The sequence below is a fragment of the Cebus imitator genome, unplaced genomic scaffold (assembly GCF_001604975.1).
Source record: "Cebus imitator isolate Cc_AM_T3 unplaced genomic scaffold, Cebus_imitator-1.0 Scaffold50, whole genome shotgun sequence".
NCBI classification, from domain to species: Eukaryota; Metazoa; Chordata; class Mammalia; order Primates; family Cebidae; genus Cebus; species Cebus imitator.
Genome location: NW_016107365.1, coordinates 5,708,253 through 5,731,596, shown reverse-complemented (window position 1 = coordinate 5,731,596; position 23,344 = coordinate 5,708,253). Strand labels below are relative to the sequence as shown.

The 23,344-nt window shown below is 39.0% G+C and overlaps 1 protein-coding gene across 1 annotated transcript in view; it reads right to left on the bottom strand.

Annotated features, from left to right (window-relative positions):
• Positions 1–23,344, bottom strand: part of SV2C (synaptic vesicle glycoprotein 2C) — a 249,318-nt gene that overhangs the window by 193,746 nt on the left and 32,228 nt on the right. Inside the window, exon 2 of the mRNA XM_037738201.1 lies at positions 4,311–4,991. Coding sequence (XP_037594129.1) covers positions 4,311–4,890 — 580 coding nt within the window. The 5' untranslated portion in view covers positions 4,891–4,991. The remainder of the gene's footprint in view (positions 1–4,310; positions 4,992–23,344) is intronic.

Here is a 23,344-nt window from a genome sequence, read left to right as displayed (position 1 = left end):
AGTCGTTCCCTCCTCGGCAATCCTACAGCGTTTCATTCAATATCTCTTTCATAGAAAAAAAAAACACATAAAGCACTAACATTTATCACAAGCGTATTTGTCACATTGTTAAAAAAAAAGTTATAGACAAAGATCACAACATACTAATGAGAACATCCTCTTAATGTACCTTGTTGGGTGACTGCTTCAGAGTCGGTACTCAATTAATGCTTAGCGAATGAAATGTGCTTGCTATCTCCACTTTTCTCAACAACATTCACATTTCTTCCCAAAGCAATCTGGCTCTGTCTCACTTATGCTGCTAAAACTCCTGTCCTGAAAACTACCAACACATATGGGAATTAGGGGTAGCAATTGATATTTGCTCTGAAAAGGATAAAAGAAAAACAGGATGCTTCACTATTAATTAGTTCAGGTTTAGTTATTAAAGTCCATTTTGGGTTAGTATATGTTGCTTTTCATCTATTTTGTATTAGTCAACACCTGGCTGTGATAATATTTTGGTTCCTAAATATCACTCATCTTTGTAACCCTCAGCAATAAAGCAGTTGAACCAATAATTATTAATTTATCTGCTTCACTGGGTGGGTCTTAGAAGGAAATAAGCCAGTGAGCAAGAGGCCAACCCCCCTGACGCCAGGGAAGAGACGCCAGAACGCTGTTTGTTCTGCTCTAATGGGCTAGAGTCAGAGTAGGGCTGAGCTGAAAATGGCTGGACATCCTTCCTGCCTATGGGTAATCTTAGAACCAACTCTGCCCCCCTGAACAACCACTGGACAAAAAGCTAAGTCAGTTGTGGCCGGAGAGGGCTCACTTACACAGCATCCACTCTAAGCCACAGCAAATGGGAGGGAAGAATGCCTGATGTCCTGGAAAACCCTGCCTGGTGACCAGGGCCTGGGAATCCAGAGGACACATTTTCACTTCACTTAATACAAAGGCTTAAAACCTTCCTAGTCTGGCTCATTGTGTTTATTGTGCTCACTGCATTCATCTTAAGAGCTGTTTGCAGCAGCCAATAACTTTTAATTGCCAGGTCTGAGAGACTGAGAGGCTGAGAGGTTTTAGCCTCTATTCGAGACTGCGGCACCTGAAAGCTGTACATATCTTCCTTCTTCCAGCAACTTCCAGACCTCCCTTTTTTCTGACTGCTCCTCTTTCTCTGGCTGCTCCTTTGCCTCCTAATGATTCCTCCTCCACCCCCAGCTCCATAAATAGTATTCAGCAGGAAACCATTCTCTCCCTGGTTAAGGTCATTGGCAGTGTTGTCTTAAACAAGATGGCTTCCAAATCTCTGGGCATTTCAGCTTACGTGGGGAATAACCCATTGGCACTCCACTACGATTGTCCCCAAGGACCTCAGAATGAGAGGGTCTCAAACCAAACATTTTCATCTTTCTCTCTCCTGCTAAAATCTGTACTCTGCCTTACTTAATTTAATGAACTGCCATTATTTCATTAATTGGTCCCCTCCTCCCCACTCCAAGCTGATCAGTGAGCAAATCTTTGCTGACTCTACCTCTGGAGCGGCTCTGAAATGCATTCCTTTTCTCCACCGCTTTCGGCAGGGCCTTACTCTGTGACATGTTCTCCCTGCTCAAAGTCTCTTTATTTACGCTTGTCTACGGCTACTGATACTGGGTATCAACACTGGCAATCTACCCATTTGTGATTTCTCCATATTAGACTATAACTTCCTTGGATAGAGAAACCTTGTCTCTCTCTCTTTTTTTTGTCCTATTATTCTTGTGAAAATACTGTGCTTTATACAAAATAAGTGCTTAATAAACAGACTTTAGCAATAGAGAACAGATTATCTTAAAGTGACTGCCCTTGTCCTTCCAAAGAGCAGGTCATTAGATAATTAAATATTTACTCTAACTTCTTCTGGCCCAATTAACAATGTTATATATACACACAGACCATACACACAGACACATGCACACACCTTATGCCCTTAGCTACTTTTAAGTCAATCTTTTAGCAAACACAAAGAGGGGCTCAATCTCCCAAATAATTAAAACATAAATTGGGTCATATTTTTGTTCCTGGTCTTCCTTGGGGAAAATGACACAATGCTTAGTAGCAAATGAGAAATTATTTTGCAAATCTATATCCTCAAAATGCCACCAAACATGGGTCATGCACCCTGCTTTCTTGCATTTTGATCCTATTGCTGTGACTTAGTGTGGTAATTATATTACAAAGCTATTATTTGATGAAATGAAAATGGCAAAACAATTTAAATGCTTGTCTAAAAAGACTCTGCATGAATGCAATTATGAGTGAAATTACAATGGCAAAATAATTGAAATGCAAGTCTGGAAGGCACAGTTGTGAAACCATTAAAATGCTCCTGTTGGGGACTCACAACACTGAGTGAAACTATACACTCCTGGGGACACATTTTTAATTCACTAAAGCAGGCAACATTTATGGACAGATGAGAATATCTGGGCTCCAATTGTGCTGCAGCATCATCTACACTTCTAAATGCCACCTGGGGGTGGGTAACATCACCAGGGTTTCTGGGTTTAGAGGGTAGTTTGATAAGATAACCATATGTCATACTGTGCTTTCATACAGCACCAAGAAGATCAAGGCACACAGGCAAGTTGGGCTTAGATTTTTCTGTAGTGTTCCCAGTATAAATGATAGGATTGTAACATTAAAATATTTTTATTTTTTATTCTAAGTGTAAGCTGGCAATTATTAAATATTTGTGAGGATATATTTCTAAAGATCTATCTTCTTTAGACATTCTGCTGATATATTCCTTCAGCAAAATCTCGATACATATTTTGATGTCTAGGCTTACAGTTGGATATACTTGCTCACCAAAAGAAAAAAACAAAAATGAAATACAGAGCTAGATGCAAAACCGATCTGCTGAGATGCCAATTTGACGAATGACCAAGGACCCTCCTCTGAAGCATGGTGATATCTGCGTTTGATAGTGGAACACACAAATGAGTGTATCAGCAAAATATGCAAAATATGCTCCTGACTCCCACCCCTTCAACCTACACAATCTACTTTCATGGATCCATTTCTTTTAGCTAAGCATAAAGAAACAAATACTAGGAGTGGGTCATATAAAAGGAACAAGTGTTAAAGGAATAAAAAGATGTATATCATTTTCTCACCCATGATTGTCTCTCTTGTGTTGTCATAGAGCAAGTTAGGATATGGCATTTAATTTTAATCACCCAGAAAATTTCTCAGCATCAATGATAATAACATTACTTAACAAAGTTACTAGGTTTCCACAAAAAGAATTGTATACTTTTGTTTTTGAAGCTTTAGTTTAAGGAAGTCCCAAGGAAACATAGGTACTAAGTATTTTTACTTTCTTTCATAGACTCTGAAACACATAGATTTAATAGACACATAAGCATGTTTTCTGAGGCAGGATTTGCAAGAGCAGTTTGGGAATCCTCCTGATTTTCTATACCAAGTGTTTGCAGTGGATCCTTAAACTGCTGGGGGATATTTCACCGCATGCCTGCTTCTTACCTACTTATTTTCCCTTGCACAAACTCAGAGAGTGCTAACTACAGCTTTGTAAAAATATGAACATGAGTGCATGGTAACTTCAAAACAAAAATCAAATCTTCTGTATAGATATTTTATAGAGAGGTCACATTATTTTTAACACACATAATTTAAATATTTATATGATTTAAAATATATAAAGAAATGAAGTTTTTCTAGTTTGGGCACAAAGTTACACACCTTGAAAAAGATTAAAAAATCAACTATAGAAAATTCTATGAATAAGACTGATTGAAAATCTAAGCAAACATACACATAGATAATAGAAAAAATTAAAGTTATCAGGGTCCTAAAATATTTAAATGACTGTATTCACATCAAATTTGAAATCCTATTTGTCAGAGCTTCATAGAACTAATCTCTGTATTTAGAAATAATGCTGTGTTGAATATAACAGCATTATTAACTTCCAAGGGAGTGGCTTCAGAACATAATAAAGGAGAAACCAATGCAAAGATGATAAAAATACAAGTTAAAACACACTCTAACTCACTTTTAAATGCATAAAAATAAATCGAATGGATAGATGATAAAGAAAATATAGTAAATATTAACTACAGAATCCAGGTGGTAGGTATACACAGGTGTTCACTATACAAATATTTTGATTCTTTCGTATGCTTAAATTTTTTTGTAATAAAAAATTTGTTAGAAAAAAATGCAATGCTCTAGATGAAAAGTATTCTCTATGTTGCTAACTGTGCTTAACAAATCAGCCTGTTTCAGAGTTGGTCTCCATGACACCACACACTCACCTAGCCATCCAGATCCTGAATTTGGGATGCAGAGGTCTGTCTCAGCACTGGGTAACACGAAGCCAACGACAAACACCTCTACACCATCTGCCATAAGAGCCATGCCCAGGACGAAGAAAAGGGCCCACTGAAAACGACCATGACCACATTCTTGGATTATCAGCTCATACTGCTGGGCTAGCTCTTCCTCGTCAGCTCTCCTTTCTGATTCCAGCTCCCGCCGGTCCTTGTACTCATCTCCCTTGGGCTGCCCCACTGACACAATGCTGTCCTTCGCTTGGTTCATACTGGGGATGCCCTGATACTCCCCCTCATAGATCTCATCATCTTCATCATGCCCCTCAGTGGCTTCACTTGAGCCTTCATCATCATTGGCCTCTCCATCATAGGTTTCTCCAGCCGGGTAGTAGTCATCATCGTCTTCCTCATCTTGGAACCGACTGTAGGACCTCTGGGTGTATTCATCCTGGGCTCGGTCCACAGCTTGATTCACCTTCTTTACTGTTTGTTTCTTCACCTCTCTGGCAATGTCCTTGGCGCCCTTCATCAGTGAAGTCCTATCCTTGTAAGAGTCTTCCATCTTCTCTTAATTGATGGTCAATTAGAAGATGGGAAGTTTTCACAGACTTTGTTCAGTGGTTCGGCTCTGATGGCATCATCCACTTTGGGTTCAAAACAGAACTGCGAAAGAAGAAACAGGAGATGGTTATTATTCCTTTCCATATCTTTTTTACTGTCTATTTCTTGACCTCTTTTCAATGCCCCACAAACTACCACACAGAATGAGTTTTTTCTTTTTTTAATCTCATTGTACACATGTACACCTTACGCTGCTTCTCTGCTTAAGTGTGAGCAGCACCCTTGGAGTATTTAGGGTTTTCACTGCTATTATTATTGTTTTATGTTAAGGAATTCTATCCCCAGGGTAATAGTACACAGAAATTCCCCTGAGAATAAAACGGAGCATCTTGCATCTTTAAAAGGACACCCAGCACATTTTGAAAGTGCTACAAGCATATACCTTAATTGAGAAAAATAATATTGCTCACAGACACATACAAATATTGCAGAGGCAAAACCAGAGTATTAGAAGAATCCTACTGGGCCTATTTCCTCACATTGAAAAGCAATCAGCCCCATATACAATTGCTATCAAACTGTAGCTATATTTGTAAGATTGCATTTCCCCCTACTTAACATTGTGTTTCCTTCCAGCAAATGATAACAGAGACTCCCACGCCATGCTGAACTGACAATGAATATATTCCCCTAGCATAGTGTCATATCCATAGGATTGGCAGAGTTCATCAAATGATTTTACAGACACATTTGATATTGAATTACAACATACGGCTTGTTTGGTGGGAGGAGTCTGCCCTTTCAGAAACTAGCCCCAGGCCATCAGGGACAGGTAAGCTCCATGTGATGTGCTGTCACAACCCCACTTCTATTTTCTTCATCTCTGGATACCCACTACACACACACTCTCTATTCCTCCTTCCCACCTCCTCCTACTGCCACTCTGCTTAGCTGCTTATTTGGCAGTAAAGTCTGAAGCCTTCCATGACCTGTCATTTGGTTTTCTTTTTCACTGATAGCACCCCCATGCCTTGGTTCCTTAAATTCGGGCTGACCTCATGGTAACTTATATTCTATTTGTCCACTCAGCTGTCTCTTCTGGTGGCTCATGTGAGCCATTGTGAGGTTCATCCTTGTACACAGATGATATAGAGGTTAAAAAAGTCTTTCTCCCCCATCATTAACTCCTCAAGCCTTATGTTATGGCAGCATTCCAAACATTGATTTATATAATAGTCATTTCTACCTTCCCTTTTTCTACCTAGTTTAAAATATTTAAAGTGGCAATTACTAACATACATTTAACTACTCATCCAAATGGCACAATCAAGCCCAGAAATAAAGACAAACAGATGTTTGTTCATAAATGGACCATGCTTCATTCCCACTGAATACCCACAAATGCCCAGTAGGCAAACAGGAGTACGGCTCTCACAGGCGTGCATTTTGGAAGATGATAAAAGAAATTAAATTAAACATATGATTGCAAGGTTTTTAACCAAACAAATGTTTTAGTAAATTATGTTTCTGTTTGTTCTCCCTCTTTTTTATTTTATTTATTTTTGGAGAACTGAGAGGAAGAGAAAGGGAAGAAGAGTGAGATGGGAGAATCCATGAGAACAGTAAGAAAAGATGGGAAGGTGGTCAGAAAAGAGGCTGAGGATGGGATGCTCAGAAACTCAAGGAAAAAGGGCAGGGAGAACGATGATGAAGTTGGAAATTGAGAGACATTTCCTACTTTAAAAATTAACAGTAAAATCAGAATATTTCACAAAATAAATAAACCGCCATCCTATCCATAGAACAGATGATCATATCAGACACTGTACACAGCTACTTCCTGTGTATAATCAGCCCCAGAAACACCATTAAGTGAGCTCCAAAGACCTCTGAGTTGAAAGCAGAATCTGAACGACCCTACGGCACTACCCCAGTGCCTTTCAGAATGGAAAGCCTCTGCCATAGCTGTTTCTGAGGAAATGTGCATCAACTGACTGCATTTGGCTTTTCTGCTTTTGTTCTCAGCCACAGGTATCCTTACCACATGTTTACAGGGCTCTCCTCCCTAAACAGGTCCTCGTATAGGGGCCACCTCTGCTAGAGACAAGAGGTACGATGTCTTAAATGTCATGGTTATGACTGGAAAAGTGGATAATTCTAACCCCTTGAGTAATCTCAGCACTTGAGCAATGAGACATAAGAATTTTACAATGAAACATTCCAAGTTTGAAAACATCCTTGTAGGGCTCTTAGTTCTAATTCTGGGGCAAAACAAAGCATGTGCACATATAAGTTCTCTTTCTGTATCTCAAGATTTCTCATCCCCCAAATCGAAGCTCAGGTAAGTTTTTTGAAGGAAGATACTTGTTCTTTTAGTTTGTAGTCGTACTAAAGCAAAGGAGATTTTTCTGTGCCCTTTCATAAATGAAAAACATGAATACTTATTCAAAAATTCTCTTTAAAATTAGATGTTTGTAGATATTGCCACTGGGGTAAGCTGGTGAAGGGCACGAGGGTCTCTCTGAATCATTACTTACAACTGCATGTGAATATACAATAATTTCAAAATACAGAGTTAAAGTGAAACTCCAAGTTTGTACTATCCTTATAAAGCCATCCTGGAATATGTGCAAGATGTTTGGCTAGGGAACAGATTATTCCGGGGCAGAGTTATAATACTATGGCTATTACTGCCCTCTGGTAAATGGAAAAATGTAAAAAGCTTGGCTCATTCCAGATATTGCCAGGAAAATGGCAGATCGATATCTACAATGGGAAGGCCATGCCTGAATTAAAGCAGCAATTCTCAAGGGTGGGGCCTACATACCAGGTGCGGCCTGTAAGAAGGTCCGAGAGCAGCTGTTTATAGCATCATCCATGTTTACTTTTGTTTCTCCAATAAATTACGGAGTTATGCCACACAATCTGTGCTGGATTTCGTTTCAATGAAAAGCAAAACAGAACAAACCACCTTGATTTGGTGCTTACGGTATGTGAGGCATCGTGCTCAAAACTTCCTGTACGTCCTTTTGTTCTTTTATTTAATCTTTACTTCAATCCTACAAAGTAGACATTATAGTACTCCATTTTACAGATGAAAAATTAAGGCTCAGGGAGATTAAATAACTAGCTAAAAGTCACAAAGCTTGTTAGAGGAGAGGCCAGAGTGCCTTACTCCTTAACTTCATCTGCCTCATACAGTGCTCTCACTGAGGTCTTATTAAATGCAGTGGCCTTCTTCCTAGTCATTCCAGTATCCCAGTAACTCTTTTTCCTACACTAAAATGGTTTTATAACCTCTTCTCTAAATTGTCTTTTACATTCTGAAGTAAAGAGAATTGTTGTGAGACCTTTCATCAATGATGAGATTTATATGAGTAATAATTTTAAAATGTAGTCTTGTTTGTTCCAATAAACTACCCTAGGATGGTGGCTGTACTTCAAAAGATAATATAACCCACTTAAATAAGACATCAGTGGTCCAGGACGGCAGGAAAGCAGGCAAAGCAACGAAGCTCTAACAACCTCTGATTAAGTACATGATGCTTCTCGTTTACTCAAGTCAATTTCCTTCTCCACGAAATAAGGGGAATCATAACCACCTTCCAGTGTCCTGAGCATTAAATGAGTTGTTTACACCAGTTTTAGGACAGAATCTGACATATATTCAGTGGTTTCAATTCAGTTTCCCCAGGAACAGACCTAGCCATAAGGAGTCAGCTGCAAAGCATTTATCAAAGAGTAAGGAAATCAGGGAGCAGGGCGGGGAGGGGGCGATGGAAGCAGGGCAGCAATTTTAGGTATTGGGCCATGGAGCAAGCTTCAGAAACTCTGGAGTATAAATTATGCCTCGGAATTTTCCCAGCCCAGGGCAAAGGTGCTGAGCTTTCATAACCCCATGCCAACTGTTGGTTGAGGGCTCTTGAGGGTAATGGTGGAATGTAGGCGCTTCCTGTTCTCTGCACCAAAAGGCAAGGCAGTTCCAGTAGCCTGAGGGCAGTCCTCTGAAGAGCTGTAGGTGCTGGCCAAGTAAAGCAAAGGCACACTGAAGCCAGGTGGGGAGAGGACAGAGATGATGAAAAGGGTCCAGGGACCCAGGACATTAACAGTATCTCCTGTAATAAGCACTTGATAAATACTTGTTTAGATGCTGTACTCATCATACTAACCTACAGGACACATAGTTGACTAAAAACTACATTTATCGAAGTGGCTGTTAAATAATGTTCACAGCAAAGTGAATCTGATGTAGTCAATGATATGCACAATCATTGTGTGTGATATTTTGCACAAATATGTAAAATATAAATAATTATACATATGAGCATTATTCTGGCAAAACAGTTTTTGTTTCCTTTTCGCTCCTTTGATGGTTCATGACAAACACACGTATCTGATACCACTACATACCATTTTAAAACTTTCCTACACAAGTTCCCACGCTATACAACCCACACACACACGTTTCTCTCGGTGTTTTCCCACACCACACAAACATTCTGTTTTTCCTTTGCTTTACTCCTCATCACCACCCTCAATCAAAAGATCATGGATAGCTCCTCCTCCCCAAAATGTTCTAGAATCTTCTGGATGCTGGGAGAGTCCATTCTTCTAACAACTGTATTTATGCAGCTTTAAAGCGATTGTGTGCTGACAAAGTAATCATAGCAACAATAATGGTTAATCCGTTATTCTGTCAGCCATGTGCCCAGCACTGCAGATGCATTATCACACAGTAAAGCTCACAAACATTGTATAGGGGAGGTACTTTTAAAATCCCCACTTCACAGATAAGAAAACTGAAACCTGCCTAGTAACAATGCAAACCTATGCAATGGTACATCAGAAAACTGCCACCTGCCCAGTAACAAAGCAAACCTATGCAATGCTACGCCCGAGCCCAAACACATACCCACTACATCTGCTAGTTTTGGTGGAAATGGGAGCCTGTGATGGAAATAGGGATCTGAAACAGCACAGGTGTGTAGAAGGCAGCCCCCATGGCAGTAGACTTGTGATCTTCTAAAGTTCTTGCAGATATGCAGTGTGCTGGGATTGGGCAGAGGGGCTCATAACAGCCCTCTTCCCCTCTTAAGCTTGGAACTAAAGGAGACATTCAACACAGAAGACATACGGTGAACAACTGCCAGCTGACTGAACAACTGTGCCCAACTTTATCCCTGATGCCACACCTCCCTCCCAAGTCAGGCACGATGGGCTACATAGGACTCCTTCTGGAGTGGGGTCGGGTTGAGTGGGGAACTTTCCATGAAGCTTTCCACACTGAGCACATTTTTGAGATGAAGAAATAGAAACTGACCCATCATCCCAGCCTGTCCAAATCTCTGATGTTAAGTGTTTATTATTTAAAGACGCCTCTTCCCCTCCAACCCTCTAAGCTACCTGTATGCAGACATTCTCATTCTTTAAGGTGCAGTTCAAAAACTACCGCCTTCATGAAATGATTTCCTTTCTTTATTGCTTAGCCTAATCATATCTTGCAAGCTAAGTGTAGCTGGTTTCCCCCTGGCATTCAATCTTGTTTTCCATTATGCTCATCAATATATGTAAGTTTCCTGAAAACAGGAACCTAGTAAAATAAAACATCATAAAGTTATGTTATTGTGTTTTTTGTTTATTTTTTTGAGACATGACCTCACTCTTTCATCCAGGCTGGAGTGCTGTGTTATGATCATGACTCACTGCAGCTTCAACTTCCCAGGCTCAAGCGATTCTCCCACCTCAGCCTCCCGAGTAGCTGGGACTACAGGTATGTACCATCGTGCCTGGCTAATAATAGCCAGGTCTTTCTATGTTTCCCAGGCTGGTCTAGACCTCTTGTGCTCAAGCAGTCTTCCTACCTCAGCCTCCCAATGTGCTGGGATTACAGGTTTGAGCCACTGTACCTGGCCTTAAAACAATGTTATTAAATGAGGACTCAAGCCCCATAAGGGGCCCACTCTTAGCTCCCCCCTTTCTTTATCAGGCAGTTGTCTGGATCAGCAGTTCCCCAAAGTGTAATATGCAACATGGGGTCCTACAAGTTCTCTGAGAGGACAAGGTTTGACGGTCACATAAATATTGGAAGTTTCTGTCTCACACTTCTTGTGAAGTATGAGTAGGAGGGTTACAGTGCAAAGCCTGTTATAAAGAACACTGTGTAAATTTGTTACCCAACCATTCCCAAACTTTCCTAATAACAGAATTCCCCACCCTCAACATGACACCAGTGAGCAGTTCTCATTACACACTTTACGGAAATACTGTATTAAGATGAACACTAAAATTCTTTAAATTCTAATGTCTCTATTATAAAATACCATAACACTAATTAGAATTAATTGAGGGAAGCAGGATAAAAGGCAGAAAATCTACATTAAAATAATATTTCTAAAATAAAATATGGTATTTCTTTTACGTCTATCAAAAACTGAAATGAAGTTTTCCAAATGTGATTGCTTAAACAGACTTGCTTTAAAAATAGAAAGTATTTAGCATATCTGTATATTTTTAAAGTAATAAGTTATTCAAAGAGCCTGGAAGGTTTAAGTATATTAACACTCATTTTTATGCAATTTTGACAGTTAATTTGCTCTGTGAAGAATAGATCTCCTAAACCAGGGGAAACTGGACCTCAGCAGCTGTCCAAATCTCAAAAAACCCCAGAGCACTGAAATCTAAAGTCCTCACACAAATGACAAACCTGTTTGCATTTATAAACTTTTCTGAAGGTCCCAGAAATATCCTTAAGGGAATCAAAGTGGGCAGTATTCTTCTTTGAAGAAATAATTGAATTCAATTTAGTACAGAATCTTTCCTTCAGACTACAAAACCAAAGCATGCTTATTTAAAACAGACTGGACCAACTCATACAATTTGGATGGCTACTAGCAAAAATCAACCAACCAAACAAAGTAAAAAGTGTTGGCAGGGATGTGGAGTTACTGTGCACTGTTGGTGGGAATACCAATGCTACAGCCTCTGTGAAAAATGGTGTGGCCGTTCCTAAAAACATAAAAATAGAATGACCATATGATCTAGCAATTCCACTTCTGGGTATACATGCAAAAAATTGAAGCAGATTCTGGAGAAGATATTTATACAACTATGATCCTAACGCTGTTATTCACAATAGCTCAATCATGGAAGCAACCCATTGGTCCACTGACCAATGAATGAATACGCAAAATGTGGTATACACATACAACAGAATATTATTCAGCCATAAAAAGGAAAGAAATTCTGAAACATGCTATAATATAGATGAATCCTTTTTTAAATTATAAGTTCTGGGATACATGTACAGAACATGCAGTTTTGTTACATAGGTATATACGTGCCATAGTGGTTTGCTACACCCATCAACTCATCTACATTAGGTATTTCTCCTAATGCTATACCTCCCCTAGCCCTCAAACCCCCCAACAGGCTCTGGTGTGTGATGTTCCCTTCCCTGTGTCCATGTGTGCTTGTTGTTCAGCTCCCACTTATGTGTGAGAATATGTGGTGTTTGGTTTTCTGTCCCTGTGTTAGTTTGCTGAGAATGATGGTTTCTAGCTTCATTCATGTCCCTGCAAAGGACATGAACTCATCCATTTTTATGGCTGCATAGTATTCCATGGTGTATATATGCCACATCTTCTTTATCCAGTCTATTGTTGATGGGCATTTAGGTTGGTTTCAAGTCTTTGCTATTGTGAATAGTGCTGCAATAAACATACATGTGCATGTGTCTTTATAGTAGAATGATTTATAATCCTTTGGGTATATACCCAGTAATGTGATTGCTGGGTCAAATAGTATTTCTGCTTCTAGATCCTTGAGGAATTGCCACACTGTTACAATAGTTGAACTAATTTACACTCCCACCAACAGTGTAAAAACATTCCTATTTCTCCACATCCTCTCCAGCATCTGTTGCTTCTGACTTTTTAATGATTGCCATTCTAACTGGCATGAGATGGTATCTCATTGTGGTTTTGATTTGCATTTCTCTAATGACCAGTGGTGATGAGCTTTTTTTCATATGTTTGCTGGCTACATAAATGACTTCTTTTGAAAAGTGGCTGTTCAGATCCTTCGCCCACTTTTTGATGGTTTTTTCTTGTAAATTTGTTTAAGTTCCTTGTAGGTTCTGGATATTAGCCCTTTGTCAGATGGGTAGATTGCAAAAATTTTTTCCCATTCTGTTGGTTGCTGGTTTACTCTAATGATAGTTTCTTTTGCTGTGCAGAAGCTCTTTAGTTTAATTAGATCCCATTTGTCAATTCTGGATTTTGTTGCCATTGCTTCTGGTGTTTTAGTCATGAAGTCTTTGCCCATACCTATGTCATGAATGGTATTGCCTAGGTTTTCTTCTAGGGTTTTTATGGTGTTAGGTCTTACATTTAAGTCTTTAATCCATCTGGAGTTAATTTCTGTATAAGGTGTAAGGAAGGGATCTAATTTCAGCTTTCTGCATATGGCTAGCTAGTTTTCCCAACACCATTTATTAAATAGGGAGTCCTTTCCCCATTGCTTGTTTTTTTCAGATTTGTCAAAGATCAGATGGTTGTAGATGTGTGTTGTTATTTCTGAGGCCTCTGTTTTGTTACCAATACCATGCTGTTTTGGTTATTGTAGCCTTGTAGTATAGTCTCAAGTTAGGTAGTGTGATGCCTCCAGCTTTGTTCTTTTTGCTTAGGATTGTCTTGGCTATATGGGCTTTTTTTGGTTCCATATAAAATTTAAAGTAGTTTTTTTTCTAATTCTGTGAAGATGTCAATGGTAGTTTGATGGGGACAGCATTGAATCTATAAATTACTTTGGGGAGTATGGCCATTTTCATATTGATTCTTCCCATCCATGAAGATGAAATGTTTTTCCATTTGTTTGTGTCCTCTCTTATTTCCTTGAGCAGTGGTTTGTAGGACCTTGAAGAGGTCCTTCATGTCACTTGTAAGCTATATTCCTAGGTATTTTATTCTCTTTGCAGCAATTGTAAATGGAATTTCAAGCATGATTTGGCTCTCTGTCTGTTATTGGTATATAGGAATGCTTATGATTTTTGCACATTGATTTTTTATCCTGAGACTTTGCTGAAGTTGCTTATCAGCTTAAGGAGATTTTGGGCTGAGATGATGTATATTTATAAAATATACAATCATGTCATCTGCAAACAGGGACAATTTGACTTCCTATCTCCCTATTTGAACACTCTTTCTTTCTCTTGCCTGATTGCCCTGGCCAGAACTTCCAATACTATGTTGAACAGAAGTGGTGAGAAAGGGCATCCTTGTCTTGTGCTTGTGTTCAAAGGGCATTCTTCCAGCTTTTGCCCATTCAGTATGATACTGGCTGTGCGTCTGTCATAAACAGCTCTTATTCTGAGATACACTCCATCAATACCTAGTTTATTGAGAGTTTTTAGCATGAGGAGGTGTTGAATTTTACTGAAGGCCTTTTCTCTATCTATTGAGATAATCATGTGGTTTTTGTCATTGGTTCTTTTTATATGATGGATTATATTTATTGATTTGTTTATGTTGAACCAGCCTTGCATCCCAGGGATGAAGCCAACTTGATTGTGGTGGATAAGCTTTTTGATGTGTTGCTGGATTCAGTTTGTCAGAATTTTACTGAGGATTTTCACACGGATGTTCATTAGGGATATTGGCCTGAATTTTTATTTTCTTGTTGTGCTTCTGCCAGATTTTTGTATCAGAATGATGCTGGCCTCATAAAATGAGTTAGGGAGGAGTCCCCCTTTGTCTATTGTTTGGAATAGTTTCAAAAGGAATGGTACCAGGTCCTCTTTGTAACTCTGGTAGAATTCAGCTGTGAATCCATCTGGTCCTGGGCTTTTTGTGGTTGGCAAGGTATTAATTGCTACCTCAATTTCAGAACTTGTTGTTGGTCTATTCAGGGATTCAACTTCTTCCTTGTTTAGTCTTGGGAGGGTGTATGTTTCCAGGAATTTATCCATTTCTTCCAGATTTTCTAGTTTATTGCATAGAGGTGTTTATAGTATTCTCTGATGGTAATTTGTATTTCTGTGGGACCAGTGGCGATATCCGCTTTATCATTTTTTTTGTGTGTCCATTTGATTCTTCTCTCTTTTCTTCTTTATTAGTCTGGTTAGTGGTCTATCTATTTTGTTAATCTTTTCAAAAACCAGCTCCTGGATTCATTGATTTCTTGAAGAATTTTTCACGTCTCTATCTCCTTCAGTTCTGCTCTGATTTTATTTATTTCTTGTCTTCTGCTAGCTTTTGGATTTGCTCTTGCTTCTCTTGTTCTTTTAATTGTGATGTTAAGGTGTCGATCTGAGATCTTTCCTGCTTTCTCCTGTGGACAGTTAGTGCTATAAATTTCCCTGTAAACACTTCTTTAGCTGTGTCCCAGAGATTCTGGTATGTTGTCTCTTTGTTCTTACTGGTTTCAAAGAACTTATTTATTTCTTCCTTCATTTTGTTATTTACCCAGTAGTCATTCAGGAGCAGGCTGTTTGGTTTCCATGTAGTTGTGAAATTTTGAGTGGGTTTCTTAATCCTGAGTTCTAATTTGATTGCACTGTGGTCTGAGAGACTGTTATGCTTTCGATTCTTTTGCATTTGCTGAGGAATGTTTTACTTCCAATTATGTGATCAATTTTAGAATAAGTGCAATGTGGTGCTGAGAAGAATGTATATTCTGCTGATTTGGGGTGGAGAGTTCTGTAGATGTTTATTAGATCTGCTTGGTCCAGAGCTGAGTTCAAGTCCTGAATATCTTTGTTAATTTTCTGTCTCATTGATCTGTCTAATATTGACAGTGGGGTGTTAAAGTCTTCCACTACTATTGTGTGGAAGTCTAAGTCTCTTTGAAGGCCTCTAAGACCTTGCTTTGTGAATCTGGGTGCTTCTGTATTGAATGCATATATATTTAAGATAGTTAACTCTTCTTCTTGTGTTGATCCCTTTGCCATTATGTAATGCCCTTGTCATTTCTGATATTTGTTGGTTTCAAGTCTGTTTTATTAGAGACTAGGATTGCAACTCCTTCTTTTTTTCTGCTTTCCATTTGCTTGGTAAATATTTCTCCATCCTTTATTTTGATCCTATGTGTCTTTGCATATGAGATGGGTCTTCTGAATACAGCACACAAATGGGTGTTGACTCTTTATCCAATTTGTCAGTCTGTCTTTTAATTGGGGCATTTAGCCCATTTACATTTAAGGTTAATATTGTTATGTATAAATTTAAACCTGTCATTATGATGCTAGCTGGTTATTTAGCCTATTGGTTGATGCAGTTTTTCCATAGTGTTGACGGTCTTTACAATTTGGTATGCTTTTGCAATGTCTGGTGCTACCTGTTTTTCCTTTCCATATTTACTGCTTCCTTCAGGAGCTCTTTAAGGCAGGCCTGGTGGTGACAAAATCTGTCAACATTTGCTTGTCTATAAAGGATTTTATTTCTCCTTCACTTATGAAGCTTAGTTTGGCTGGATATGAAATTCTTGGTTGAAAATTCTTTTCTTTAAGAATGTTGAATATTGGTTCCTACTCTTTTCTAGCTTGTAGGGTTTCTGCAGAGAGATTTGCTGTTAGTCTGATGGGCTTCCCTTTGTGGGTAATCTGACCTTTCTCTCTGGCTGCCCTTAACATTTTTTCCTTCATTTCAACCTTGATGAATCTGACGATTATGTGTCTCGGGGTTACTCTTCTCAAAGAGTATCTTTGTGGTGTTCTCTGTATATCCTGAATTTGAACTTTGACCTGTCTTGCTAGGTTGGAGAAGTTCTCCTGGATAATGTCCTGAAGAGTGTTTTCCAAATTGGTTCCATTCTCCCTGTTACTTTCAGGTACACCAATCAAAAAGGTTTGGCCTTTTCACATAGTTAAATATTTCTTGGAGGCTTTGTTCATTCATTTTCTTTCTTTTTTCTCTGATCTTCTCTTCATACTTTATTAAGTTTATCTTCAATCTCAAATATCCTTTCTCCCACTTGATCGATTTGGCTATTGATATTTGTGTATGCTTGATGAAGTTCTCGTGCTGCATTTTTCAGCTCCATCAAGTCATTTATATTCTTCTCTAAACTGGTTATTCTAGTTAGAAATTTCAGCTAACCTTTTTTCAGGGCTCTTAGCTTCCTTGCATTGGGTTAGAATATGCTCCTTTAGCTCAGAGGAGTTTGTTATTATTCACCTTCTGAAGTCTATTTTTGTCAATTCATCAAACTCATTCTCCATCTAGTATTGTTCCTTTGTTGGCAAGAAGTTGTGATTTTTTGGAGGAGGACAGGCTTTCTGATTTTTGGAATTTTCAGTCTTTTTGTACTTGCTTTTCCTCATCTTTGTGGATTTATCTACCTTTGGTCTTTGATGTTAGTAACTGTTGGATGGGGTTTTGTGTGGACATTCTTTTTGTTGATGTTGATGTCATTTTTTTTTTCCGTTTGTTATTTTTTCTTCTAACAGTCAGGCCCCTCTGCTGTGGGTCTGCTGGAGTTTGCCTGGGAATTACCAGTGGGGGCTGCAGAACAACAAAGATTGCTGCCTATTCCTTTCTCTGGAAGCTGTGTCCCAGAGGGGTACCTGCCAAATGCCAGAGGGAGCTCTTCTGTATGAGGTGTCTGTCAACCCCAACTGGGAGGTGTCTCCCAGCCAGGAGGCATGGATGTCAGGGACCCACTTGAGGAGGCATTCTGTCCCTTAACAGAGTTTAAGCACTGTGCTGGGAGATCTGCTGTTCTCTTCAGAGCTGGCAGTCAGGAACGTTTAAGTCTGCTGAAGCTGCACCCATAGCCACTCCTTCTCCCAGGTGCTCTCTCCCTGGGAGATGGGAGTTTTATCTACAAAACCCTGGCTGGGGCTGCTGCCTTTCTTTCAGAAATGCCTTGCCTGGAGAGGAAGAATCTAGAGACACAGTCTGGCTACAGTGGCTTTGCTGCACTGTCGTGGTTTCCACAACCAGTTCAAACTTCCAGGCCTCTTTGTTTATGCTGTGAGAGAAAAATTGTCTACTCAAGCCTCAGTAATAGTGAATACCCCTTCCCTCAGCAAGCGCAAGCATCCCAGGTTGACTTCAGACTGTTGTGCTGGCAGCAAGAATTTTAAGCCAGTGGATCTTAGGTTTCTGGGCTCCATAGGGATGGAATCCACTAAGCTAGATGACTTGACTCCCTGGCTTTAGCCCCCTTTCCAGAGCAGTGAATGGTTCTGTCTTGCTGGCATTCCAGGCGCTACTGGAGTATGAAAAAACTGCAGCTATCTCGGCATCTGCACAACTGGCTACCCAGTTTTGTGCTTGAAACCCAGGGGCCTGGTGGTGTAGGCACCTGAGGGAATCTCTTATTCTGTGGGTTGCAAAGACTGTGGGAAAAGCATAGTATCTGGGCTGGAATGCATCATTCCTCATGTCACAGTCCCTCATGGCTTCCCTTGGCTAGGGGAGTGAGTTCCTTGATCCCTTGCACTTTCAGGGTTAGGTGACACCCCACCCTGCTTTGGCTCACCCTCCATGGGCACTACTCACTGTCTAACCAGACCCAATAAGATGAGTCGGGAACCTCAGTTGGAATGCAGAAATCACCCACCTTCTGCATTGATAACACTGGGAGCTGCAGATTAGAGCTGTTCCTATTCAGCCATCTTCAATATAGATGAATCTACTATGCCAAATGAAATAAGCCAGTCACAAAAAGACAAATACTGTATGATTCTATTTATATGAGATCCTTAGAGCACTCAAAATAATAGCAACAGAATACAGAATGGTGGTTGCCAGTGTCTGAGAGAAGTGGGGAATGGGGAGTTTTTATTTAACAGATACTGATTTTCAGTTTTATGAGATGAAAAGAGTCATGGAGATGAATGGTAGTGATGGCTGCACAACACTATGAACATATTCAGTGGCACTGATGTACACTTAAAAATGGTTAAGTGGTAAATTTTATGTGATGTGTATTTTATCACAATAAAAATTTGGGGAAAGTAATAATTTAAAAATCCAGAAAGTTATAAATAAGAAAATAAAAAAATTTGTATTTCTGCCATCCAGAGATGCCCATTCTTAACAATCAGCAATTTTATATAATGTTTAGACTGTGCAGATGCATAAGCATATGATTGATTTAGATCACACCATACATTTTGAGTTGAAGTTTATTATCTCTAACTCTTTGGGTGTGAATTTTCTCATTTGTTAGGTTAGTCACTATCTCAATTAGGACAGGACTTTATCACAAGTTTAGTAATTCTTGCCTGTGAACATATCTTCCATAGTAGTCACTCTCAATGTGTGGTCTGAGGATTCCCAGAAAACCTCCAAGACTATTCAAGAAATCTGTGATGTCAAAACAATTTTCATAATAGAAATGTTATTTGACTTTTTCACTCTCATTGTTTTATGAGTATATGGTCACATTTGCCAGATGCTACATGACATACAATTATGAAATATGTGCTTGTAGATTCTTTTTAAAATTTTTTGACACATAATGGTACACATTTATGGAGTACAATGTGGTCTTTTGATACATGCATACATTGTATAAGGATAAAAGCATAATTGTTAGCATTCCATCACCTAATGCACTTAATATTTTTTTGTCATGAGAACATTCAAAAGCCTTTCCTTCAGCTTTTTGAAATATACAATACCTTATTGTGCTTGTAGATTCTTGTGTTTAAGAAAGTTTCTCAGTTTTAGTTTCTCATATTGTCAATATCAATAGGCCATATTATATATCAGCCATAAAATGAAATCTCTTTCATCATTAATAATTTTTAAGAGTGAAAAATGGGTTCTGAGACCAGTTCAAAACATTCAGAACCACTCTTCAATAGGAATGTTTGCCTGCTTGGACCCTACATTGTGGAGCTTTCGTATAAGGTTGTTTTGTTTGGGGATTCTTTTCCCTGTAGGGTTTTGAGTTTGCCTCTGCCAGAGCCCCATGGGGTCACAAACTTCTGAATTAATTTTTCTGTCGGTGGCTCAGCTCTGGATTTTCACATTATACAGAAATGCTCGCAGGCTCATGGTTTCCATTGCAGGTGGGTGACATTTCCTGCCTCTCCCTATGCAGGACAGTTGTGGACTGTATTCTTCCAGGTAGGGATGGGCAGGATGGCTCCCAGCCTGCCTGCTGACTATGTTTATGACCTGGTCATAACTTGGAATGTGCAGTGTCAGCTCCCACACGTTGCTATGTCTTCCTTTTCCACTTCTGGCATCTGAGATTTTTTTCTTTTTTTCTTTCTTTTGAAGTCAGTTATTTGTTACCCAAATAGTTCTTTGAAATATCCTCCATGCATGTGGAATAGGGTGCAGGGTGGGGAAGAGGGGATTCAGCATGTGCTTCAGCCAGTCTTGGCCCAGAGGTTGACATGATCATAACCTACTTTAATCACACACTTTATTTTGAAAATGTTCTCATGCTTTTAAATATTCTTCTACCACTTTGTTGCTGTGGTCCACCATAATTCATTTAACCTGTCTTCTGTCATTGGGCTTGCAGGTTGTTTACATCACTTTAGTGTTGTTAATATACGGTGATGCATATACATGTGGTAAGTCTAACTGAGATTTCCTGAAGTCAAAGCAGCACCTAGTTTTGCTGTCTTGTCTCCTCCCTCCCTCCCTTCCTTTTTATTTATTTATTTTTTTGACAGGGTCTTACCTTGTTGCCCAGGCTGGAGTACAGAGGTGTGATCTCGGCTCACTGCAACCTCCACCTCCTGGATTCAAGCAATTCTTGTGCCTTAGCCTCCTGAGCAGCTGGGATTACAGGCATGTTCCACCATGCCTGGCTAATTTTTGGCATTTTAGTAGAGACAGGGTTTCGCCATGTTGGTCAGGCTGGTCTCAAACTCCTAGCCTCATGTGGTCCACCTACCTTGGCCTCCCAAAGTGCTGGGATTACAGGTGTGAGCCACTGCATTCAGCCAGTTTTAATGTTTTTTTATGTATAGTATCATATTGCCCCTCAGAAAGGTTGTGACAATTTATAATTCCAGAAGCATGTAGAAAAGCCCTATATCCTTAGATTCTCCTCTATCCTGGAAATTATCAGTTGAGATTAGTTTTTAAAAAAGGTGTTTTATCATTTTAAGATACATTTGACTATTGGTGAAATTGAACATTTCTTGTGAAATCTTTTATTCATTTCCCATTTTTGTATTGAGGTTTGTGATGGATTGAATAGTGACCTCCAGAAAGATACCCTAAGCTCCAGAACCTGTGAATGTGGCCTTATATGGAAAAAGATGCAAATATGTTAAGGATTGTGAGACGAAATCATCCTAGATTATTCAGGTGGGCCCTAAATCCAATAACAAACATACTTATAAGAGACAGAAGAGAGAAGACACATAGACAAAAGGAGAAGACCATGTGAAGATGGGGGCAGAAATTAGATAGCCACAGGCCAAGGAGCACCTGGAGCCAGAAGAGCAAGGAGGGAGTCTCCTTAGAGAAACTGCAGCTCTGCTCACATCTTTGTTTGGGACTCTGGCCTCCAGAACTGAGAGATAATAAATTTCTATATTTTAAGTCATCCAGTTTGTGGTAAACTATTAGGCAGCCACAGGAAATTAATACAAGATCCCTTTCTTGTTGAATTTTAAGAACTCTTCACATAGGAAGGATATAAACTATTTTGTCATATATGTTGTAAACTGTTTCTCAGGTGACCTTATGTGACCAGTGTTTTTTACCATGAAAAGCTATTAATCAATTTTTATATAGTGTATTTAAAAGTTTCTTTGTTCATGATTACTGCTTTGTTGTTAAGTTTATTAAGACCCTCCTGAACTTCCAAAACATTCATGTATATTTGTTATAATTAACTTTAATTTTATTGTTTAATGTTTAGTTCTGAAACTTTTTTGTTACCTGAGGAAGGGATTTTTTTTTTAAATAAACAACCAAATATCTCAGAAATAGCTATTAAAATGCCTATTTTATAAGATAAAAAATTCCTATCTGTATTAGTATCTCTTCAGTTTTTTTATTCTTCTCTATTAATATGTTTATCTACTGTTGCCTTTATACCAGTTAGCTTTAATTTTTATCACTTTGTTATATGTTTTAATCTCAGTGCCTGTATCCTCCATGATTCATCTTCTCCAAGTATTTATTGATTATTCTCATTTACTTTTTCCTCCAAATAAACTTGAGAATTGCTTACCTACTTTTCAAAGAAAAATTTCATTAGTATTTCACTAAGTTTATACATTACTTGCAGAACTAAAAGAGTCATCTCATTAAGAAAGATACCTATTATTCAAGCTTTCTTTCATGTAACTCAGTAAAGTTTAGATGTTTTCTTCTTACAATGACAGTTATTTAATGAACAAGATACATACCTATGTATAGAAATATATATATATATATATATATTATATATATATATATATATATATATATATATATATATATATATATATATTTAAACATTCTAAATTCATTTTATATTTGCATACAGTTTTCTCAAAACCATGATATATACTTGGCCACAAACTAGTTTCTGCCAGATCCATTGGGTGGGTCAGGAAACATGCTGTCTCCTGCAGGAAAACATTAGCATTCATGGGGACAACTCACTGAATTCCATTTATGGAGCAGAGTGGATACACTGCAAGTAAGGGTTAGGCTTGCTTGAGGATAAATCAGAAAGGGAAGGCTCTGAACCATGCTGACAGTCCTAGCTCACTTTTCCTCTCCATATCCTTCCATAAACTTAGACCCATCTCTGATAAAGTTGTACAGGTGCAACTTTGCAAGAAGAACTGGCAAGCTCACTCAGAGTGTCATCAGTCAAGCCCAGGAGGAGTGCAGTGCTCCCAGATTCCCGTCTCTAAGTAGTTAGCAGGGTCTCATAGCTCTCTGGGGGAAACCAGATGCCTAAGCAGCATCAAAACAGCCTGCATTACGAAGCATAATCAGTTATAACACTGTCATACACAATTCCTGCTCTTAAATAACAGTGAGACATTCTCTTCCATCCAATGGTCCAAGACATTCTGGCAGATGGTTTTCCCAGCATTAAACAGGCACCATCAGACTTGAAAGGGACCATCTGTGAATGTGGTAATGACCACCCAAAGTAAATGTGGTCAGTTCTGCCTCTTTCACTGGAACTTATGTGAGGGAAACTCAAAGAGAAACAAAGCCAGGAACTGAATTCCTTCCCGGAAGGCAGTGGGGACTGGAAACAGCAGAAGGAGGAGAGGGACTTCCCTCAACAATTCTGCTCTCTCCTGGGATCAAAAGATCCAATCACTCATTCAGGAAGTATTTTTCTACACCTGTGATGTGCCGGGAACTCTGCTGGGAGCTAAAAGTCAAGAGACTGAACAAAACACACAAAGTCCCTGATTGTAGGAAGCTTGCTTTCTCGAAGCAAGACAATAGCAAAACAAAGAAATGTAACTTCATGTAGTGATGACTGCCACAAATAAAAATAAGGCAGGGTAAGGGGTTAGAGCA